The sequence below is a fragment of the Electrophorus electricus genome, chromosome 4 (assembly GCF_013358815.1).
Source record: "Electrophorus electricus isolate fEleEle1 chromosome 4, fEleEle1.pri, whole genome shotgun sequence".
Lineage (NCBI taxonomy): Eukaryota > Metazoa > Chordata > Actinopteri > Gymnotiformes > Gymnotidae > Electrophorus > Electrophorus electricus.
In genome coordinates this window covers 3,178,536-3,186,684 of record NC_049538.1, presented here as the reverse complement: position 1 = coordinate 3,186,684, position 8,149 = coordinate 3,178,536, and the positions used below count along the sequence as shown (strand labels likewise).

At 42.9% G+C, this 8,149-nt stretch overlaps 1 protein-coding gene across 1 annotated transcript in view; it reads left to right on the top strand.

Annotated features, from left to right (window-relative positions):
• Positions 1–7,369, top strand: part of evplb (envoplakin b) — a 25,763-nt gene extending 18,394 nt beyond the window's left edge. The window contains exons 15-22 of the mRNA XM_035525813.1: positions 1–98; positions 535–673; positions 1,151–1,344; positions 2,085–2,235; positions 2,484–2,567; positions 2,671–2,775; positions 3,313–3,405; positions 3,594–7,369. The exon at positions 1–98 is cut by the window's left edge and continues 81 nt beyond it. Of these exons, the coding sequence (XP_035381706.1) occupies positions 1–98; positions 535–673; positions 1,151–1,344; positions 2,085–2,235; positions 2,484–2,567; positions 2,671–2,775; positions 3,313–3,405; positions 3,594–7,016 (4,287 nt within the window). The 3' untranslated portion in view covers positions 7,017–7,369. The remainder of the gene's footprint in view (positions 99–534; positions 674–1,150; positions 1,345–2,084; positions 2,236–2,483; positions 2,568–2,670; positions 2,776–3,312; positions 3,406–3,593) is intronic.
• The last annotated feature ends 780 nt before the right edge of the window (positions 7,370–8,149 follow it).

Genomic DNA, 8,149 nt, shown 5'->3' with positions numbered 1-8,149 from the left:
TCCCTGAGGCCAACTGCATCCTCTCTTACCCAGAAACTGAGCACTGCTAACAACAAGATTGAGGACATCACATCTCTCACAGACCTCTATGGCAAAAAGTATGTTTATATCAGAATACGTTTAAAGGGTTCTGTTGTTACAGTGGGAAGGTTTGGCTGTTTAGATTTAGTCCCAAATTAGTTTGCTTTAGTTTGCTACGCGAAAGCACAACCATAAACTGAGATATACCTAACATGAGAAAACTGCAATAGTCAGGTGACGATTTTATGGCTGAAATCTAATAATCAAAGAAATACTGCAAAGATGTTGACTGCATTCACATAATCTGTGTTCATGTTACAGTTTATGATGAGACCAATTCTCTCACATCTCTAATAAATGATTAAATCTGCTTTAAAAAATCACATCCATTGCTCTTTTCAAAAATGTAGGTAAAAAAAATTAGGTGATGCATGGGGTATTTGTGAAGGCAGGGGAATGTGTGGGGTAGTTGTCAGGGCATTGCTTGCTCAGAGTCTTTGATCTCTGCCACAGGGCTGATGCTGTTATGATTTTGGAGAACCAAATTAAGAAGGTAGACAAGAGTCTGACAGAACTTGAGGAGCAGCTGAGCATAGACACCGTCATCCCCAACAACCCTGCAGGGGTCATGCAGGTCAAGGACAAGCTCCAGGTAAGGGCACAGTCCCATTTCACACTCGTATAATCACACTTGCTTGCTCAATGCTTGTTTAATGTAATAATTTCTCTTATGAGCTCATCACAGCAAGACAAACAAATCTAATCCTAATGTAATGAAACATAGTAGATTAATCAGCTAACAGACATCACAACCAAATATTCACTCGACACATTTATGCAGCACATAATCACAAAGAATATCCATTTGATTCATTACAGTCACTTAAAGATGAATAGCATTGCCAGTTATTTTGAATGAACACGGGTATTATTTTAAAGTTATTTCTGTAACTGCAGAAACAAAACATATGGAATTTTAATATTTTAAATCTACTTGACAGTCCTGACTGACTGTCACCATATATTGGTGGAAGAAGCATGTTGTTAATGAAAAACAACCCATGACTCTTTGTGTTAAGGTTGAGAGGTCTCACAGTTTAGTTTGACATGTGGTTTAATTGTGGTGTAGAGGCTGAGTAAAGATTCTGCAGCCATGAAGGAGGACGTCCAGAAGCTGAACAGGGATCTGGAGCTGACGGAGCAGCTCTGTGCTCATCTGCAGAAGAGCTTCCAGGAGTTCTGTCCCGATATTCGCCATCAGGAGGCCGACGTCAGGCGCCTCCGGAACCGCTATGCTAACATCAACAATGAGCTAAAGCAAAGGTGAGAGTCAAGTACACATAACCCTAACCCTGACCTTATGACCCTAACCCTGACCCTGACCCTGACTCTATAACCCTGACCCTGTAACCCTAACCCTGACCTTATGACCCTAACCCTGACCTTATGAACCTAACCCTGACCCTGACCCTGACCCTGTAACCCTAATCCTGACCTTATAACCCTAACCCTAACCCTAACCTTATGACTCTAACCCTAATCTTATAACCCTGACTATATAAACCTAACCCTGACCTTATAACCCTAACCCTAACCTTATGACTCTAACCCTAATCTTATAACCCTGACTATATAAACCTAACCCTGACCTTATAACCCTAATGCAAACCATGACCCTATAACCCTAACCATGGCCCTATAACTCTAACCCTAACCCTGACCCTGAACTTACCCTGACCCTATAACCCTAACCCTATAACCCTAACCCTGACCCTATAACCCTAACACTGGGCCATCTGAAATCACCAGACCTGGTTTAGGCACTGTGCACAAGAGCAAAACTGTATGACAGTTCTCACATGCTAAAACGTAATATGCATAAACACTGAAGTACACATGATGGTGTGGCCTTCTGACTGTATGTTAGACAATATTTGGCCTTAGTATTACATAAAAATCCCCTCATTCAAAATGTTTTTTGTTTTTTCATGTTATTTTTGTTTCTTACTTGTGTCATGTTGTCATGAAGAGAAACTGAGTCACCTCTTGACATGCCATTACAGATTAGGCCTAATGCAAGATGCAGCCAATAAACAGCAGATTTTCCAAAGTGCTATCCAGTCTCTCAACAACACACTTAACAATATACCCAACAATAAGCTAGACATGGGCGACAGCATGGCTCAGATCAGCGCAAAGCAGAACTCACAGAAGGTCAGTTTGGTGTTCCACACCTACTCACAAGATTTACATCTTGATGTACAATATACAGCATAGAAGTGTTCCGTATATCGGCTCCGTGCGCTTTATCAAGGCAATGTACTGCACATTTAGGAGGAATAAATACTGAATTGGCAGGAAGTCACAAATTTTATCAGTCACATACTGTAAGCAGAAATACAGCTAGAGTAGTTACCGAACAGTATGGTATTGTATGGTATCATTTTGCTGTCTGATTGCAGAGGACAGTTGAGGACCTCAAGAGAAAGTCTGAAGATGTAGATAGTGTTGTGGCCCTTTCTCGTGAGCTGCAGAACACCCTCAAGGTATGGCGATTGTTTCCTAAGAAGATCTGTTTCATGATGTTTACACTTTGGTCCTGACTCAGAGTTTAAAAAGGTATTCTAATCATTCTCTCCTTGTTTCTAGGAATATGAAGCTGTCTCTTCTAAGTACCGCAGCAATTCAGACACTGCAGAGCCTGGTTCAAAAGAGAGTTACCCCCTCACACTGGCTGATGCTGTAGATAACAAGGTATGTTACAAAATGGTCATATGTCATGCAGCCCTCTAGAACCTCCACACACTACATTTCCCAGAATCCTCCGGGGAGATTGTCACCCCCCCCCCCCCCCCCCCCGAGTATTAATCCGGCACGTATGCCTCTTTACGTCACCTCTTCATATGCTCCGCCCACGCTTCCTCATTGTGAAATATTGCTTCTGTTTGCCTGAACATACCGTTGTACGTCAGACTGCCGTTTATCTGTGTATTGACCCATTTCCGGTTTTAGTCCTTTTACGAGCATTTACTTGCCCTTGTTACTATTGTTTTCCCCTGTCCTACTGCCTTGCTGTCTTCTACTCTGATTCTGGATTTGCCCTTTGGATGTGTTTGCCTCTCATACTGATTCTCTGGATATTTCCCGGGGCTGTTTGTGAAGTAAACAAACCATTCACTTGTCATCCATGAGCGTCTGACCTGACTTCCATCGTGACATCATACTTCTTAATTGATTGTCATTTGTATTAGGCCATTGAGCATGAATGTCATAAGTGTTTTTTTCTTCTAGGAAAAAGACGCAGTGAAGCGCTACCGTGAAGCACTGGCACAGAATGTCCAACTTCTTGAACAAATGGGATTGGCAAAGGACATCATCAAACAGGTCAGGTTTGGACATTTTGAGTGCATGTAAACGCATTACAAATTAGAAAAAGCCAAAGTGTAAAATAAATGCTACGTTAAGATGACTTAGAAAATAATTCATTTTGTTTTGACTGAACATCTACAAGGTAGTATCTGAATAGATTGCGTTCAATGAGGTTTTTTCTGTTGTGTTGACCTTCTGTACAGAATGAAAACATCGTTAGTCAGGTAGCAGTGCAACAGCAGCAGCTAGTGCAGAAGGGCTTGGTGGAGGTGGACAGCCTGAAGAAGGAACTGTCCGAGGAGACCTCCCGACGTTCCCAAGCTGAGAGTGAGCTGGACGCTTTCAGAATGAGGATGGTTTCACTCAAAAGCCGGAGAGGAGTGGAGCGGGTCGAAGAGAAGGAGACTGTGCATTACTACCGGGATCCCAAACTAGAGGTTGAACTGGAGATACTGAAGAAAAAGATAGAGGATGAGGCCAGAAAACATGCTGGGATTCAGACTGATATTGAAATTATCAAGCAAAGAATTGTTACTATGGAGCGGGAAGTGACCGAGGTTAAGCCGAAGCTGGTGACCAAGGTATTTACCGAGTATGAAAAGGATCCTCAACTGGAAAAGGAAGCAGTTTTGATCCGGGAGGAGATGCAGAAAATAAGAGAAGCGCTCCGGCTGCAGGATGCTGAAATGCTTGAGAGGACCACCGAAATCACATTCTTGGAGAAAAAGAGACCAACAGTTAAAGAAAGGATTGTAAAGAAGGATGTTGTGAAACTGGAAAAGGATCCTGAAATGCTCAAAGCTGTTGTTACATTTAAGAATGAAATTTCAGATGAAGGCATACGATGCAAAAATCTGAACGATGAAATATTTGCGATACGGAGCCAGATCAACACACTGGAGAGAATTATTCCCACAGTGCAACCTAAGATTGTCCTGAAGGAGCTAAAGAAGGTCGAACAAGACCCGGAGCTCCTAAAAGAGTCCAAGGTTCTTCATTCTAGCCTTCAGGAAGTGTTACAGGACATCACCATCTTAACTAAAGAGGTTAACAGACTTCAGCTTCAATACAGTCAAGTTGAGATGTTGAAGCCCAAGATTGACGTCAAGGAGATAATCAATGAAATCTACAGAGTCGACCCTGAAACTGAGATTGAACTGAGGCGCCTGAGGAAAGAGCTTCAAGATATGGGAAGGCAGCGTGTTGAACTGGAGAACAAGATCAACTTGCTAATGGTGGACCTTAAAAACCTGCGTTCTCAGAAACCCAAGACTGAGACAAAGGAAACAGTCCTGGAAGTTGTGAAAGAGGAGCGGAGTCCAGAAATGAGTCGGGAGATAGAGAGACTGAACGAACAGCTCACGCGTCTTAAGGCCACCTACACCTCAACATTGGACCAGCTAAACATTCTGCGCAAAGAGCGAGATGAGTGGAAGGTTGAGAAGTCCAAGGTACAGACAACAGTTGTCAACAGGGAAGTAGTCAAATTTGAGGACGATCCACTCCTGGAAAGGGAAGCTGAGCGACTGAGGAAAGAGGTACGTGTGGAACTTCAGTTCCGACGCACCGTGGAAGAAAGTGTCTTTGACCTTCAGCAGAAGTACATCATACTGGAGAGACAGAAACCTGAAGAGAAGATTGTATACCAGGAAGTTGTACGCCTCCAGAAGGATCCAAAGTATGCTCTTGAGCATGAGAGGATAACCAAGAAACTTGACGATGAAACCAAGGCCCGCTGGGCAGTGGAGACCGATGTACAGAAGCTGAGAGTCATTGTTGCTGAGAAGCAAAAGAGTCTTGCTGAGATGGATGATCGACAGAAGAAGATTCTTGTTGAAATGGAGCTCAGACAAATCAAGGCTCGGATCCTGGAGCTTGAAAATTCTCCTCCACGTATCGAAGAGAAGATAGTAGTTGAAGAGGTCTTAAAAGTAGAACGAGATCCCAATATGGATAAACTAATGAGTGGCTTTCGCAATGAAATCGACAACGAGAGCACCAAAATCACTAATCTGGAAAGGGACATCCGAAACCTGAAGCTCAGGATAGATGTCCTGACCAAGGAGAAATCTGTGGAGAAAACTGTCTACAAGGAGGTGATCAGAGTTGAGAAGGACCAAGCTGTGGAGACTGAAAGAAACCGTCTGAGAGGTCAAGTAACAGTAGCAAAGAGTGCCAGGCGAAACCAAGAGGACGAAATTCAACGACTACAAGTCAGACTGACCCGCATTCAGACCACAATGACCACTGCTTCCAAGGAGGAGGCCACCCTCGTACAAAATAGGAATGCACTACAGAAAGAGAGGGATGACCTCCTTAGGGAGTTAAAGAGAATGGAGAGTGAAAGGCAGGACATTACCATAACTTTCCAGCATGAGACAAAACTACTGAGTGAGAAGACCCAAATTTACAAACACAAGTCAAGTAAGATGGAGTATGACATACAGGATTTGGAAAAAGAGATCCTGCTTGAGAAAGAAAGAATCCGCAGAAGGGAGCTCACCATCGTTGAGCTTCAGAACACACTGAAAAGGGAGGATCATTCTGAGAAACACACCAGAGAAACCAGTAAATCCACCAAAATCACTATTCTGGATCCAGAGACTGGGAAAGACATGGCACCCTATGATGCCTATCTGGAAGGTCTTATCGACCGCAACCACTATATGCATCTACAGACACTTGAATGCAGCTGGGAAGAAATCACGTCTAGTGGACCTGATGGTGAGACCACTGTTCTACTGGACTGCAAGAGTGGGAAGAGGTATTCCGTCCAGGAGGCACTGAAGGAAGGAAGGCTCACCCTTTATGATGTTCAGCAGTACAGGGAGGGCAAAATTCCAATCTCTGAGTTTGCTCTCATGGTTGCAGGAGTGAATAAGATAAAATCCCACGCAAGTTCGAGCAAGACTTTATCTTCGCCAGTAAAAACCACTTCATCTCCTTTGCGCAACAGCTACAACCCCGCACTGCACTCTCACAAGACGTCCGTCTCAAGCAGCAAGCAAGTGAGCACCACCCCGGTGTTCACCAGTGGAGATGAAACCTTCCCAATCTGTGGTATTCTGGACACCACAACAAAAAGTCACATGTCTGTGCGAAGTGCGATGACCCGTAAACTGATCGATTCTGAGATGGCGCAGAAGCTTCTGGAAGCTCAAGCAGCTACAGGAGGAATTGTGGACCTCAACAAAAAGGAACGCTACTCTGTTCACAAAGCGTCAGAACGTGGCTTGATTGACCAAGCTCAGATGAAGACGCTCCTCAGGGCTCAGAAGGCTTTCACAGGTGTTGAGGACCCTGTAACCAAAGAGCGTCTGTCAGTGGGGGAGGCGGCTCAAAAAGGCTGGATCACAAACGACAATGCTAGGCGGTACATGGAAGTACAGCTACTCACAGGTGGACTGGTGAGCCCCAATAAAGCTGGACGAATGAGCATTCAGAAGGCCATTCAGGAGAAGATAATCGACCAATCTACTGCCAGTGTGCTCGAAGATGATAAGAACCACTTGAAGTATCTGGTCGATCCCATTACAAAGAAGGAGATCACATACAAGGAAGCCATGGCTTTATGCAAGAAAGACTATGCCTCAGGTCTCCTCCTGCTCCCAGTGGCATCTATCTAGTAAATGAGGTATATCCCCTCATAGTCCAGCTACATCTCTCTCTCAGAAAAATCATCAAGGTAAAGCAAGGATTACCTCCAGAATAGAAACAAGTTAGAACAAATTGTAGATGTTCTGGTATTGGAAAGATGTTTGGAAGATGAAGAATCTTTGGATTACTTACTAAATTCTCATATGATTTTAGTGGTATTGAGATGGTGCATATTAGAAATAAGAGATCATCCTTTTATGTTCACCAAATTATGGCATGTTTCTAGATTTCTCCATCTGGTGTTGCTGTTATTGTTGTTCTCTGTTCTTTCACTTGCAGTTATGGTGTCTTTCATATGATGTCAGAATGTCACAACTTCCAATAAAAGCTTGTATGTGTTCATCATTTTGACTGCATTTCAAATGTGATTTATTTAAAGTCCCCCAGTGTTAGAAGGTGTGATATTCTAACGCTGGTTTTTGAAGGTCTTTTTTAGTACAGTTGAAACTCAAATGAAGAAACAGGCATTTGTTTGATAAAGTGGGCAGTCAACAACATCAAAATGCTAAATGTCATAGGATAGGTCATCACCAGGAGAAAAGAAGATGAAGGTGGAAAAACAGAGATGACTCATGTCTGCACAGTAGCCGTAGGTGTAGATTAGATGATATATGCATATGACCTAGGTTTAGGTGACACAACCAGTGTGCTTTTTGTGTAGTGACACTTGCTTGAGTTCAGAATGTACTCTATCTGTTTTATCAAAGCTATCAAACGCTGTTTATATTGTTGATATAGTAAGTGCATTTTGGATTGTCTCCACATTTTCAAGGCATGTGTTTGTTATCCTGATTACCATATTTATTCTGATTGGCCCCCAGCCCCCATTCATTTGCATTCACTAAAAGCATGAACACAAGGGGGAAAAAATCAAAACAGCAATTTAGAAATACACATTAAAATTTGTGGAAAGGATGAGTCACCAAATAATATGTGTAAACAATGCCTGGACATTACACATGAACCTTTATTATGAACCTTTTTGTAACATCTGAAAAATGAGCATTGTTTATTCCACCACACAGTGCCCTCTGAACTGGAGCGTTAAAGGCAGGGTGTGTAGCTTTTGTATTTTCACGTATGCTGAAGGTTACAGTGGCGC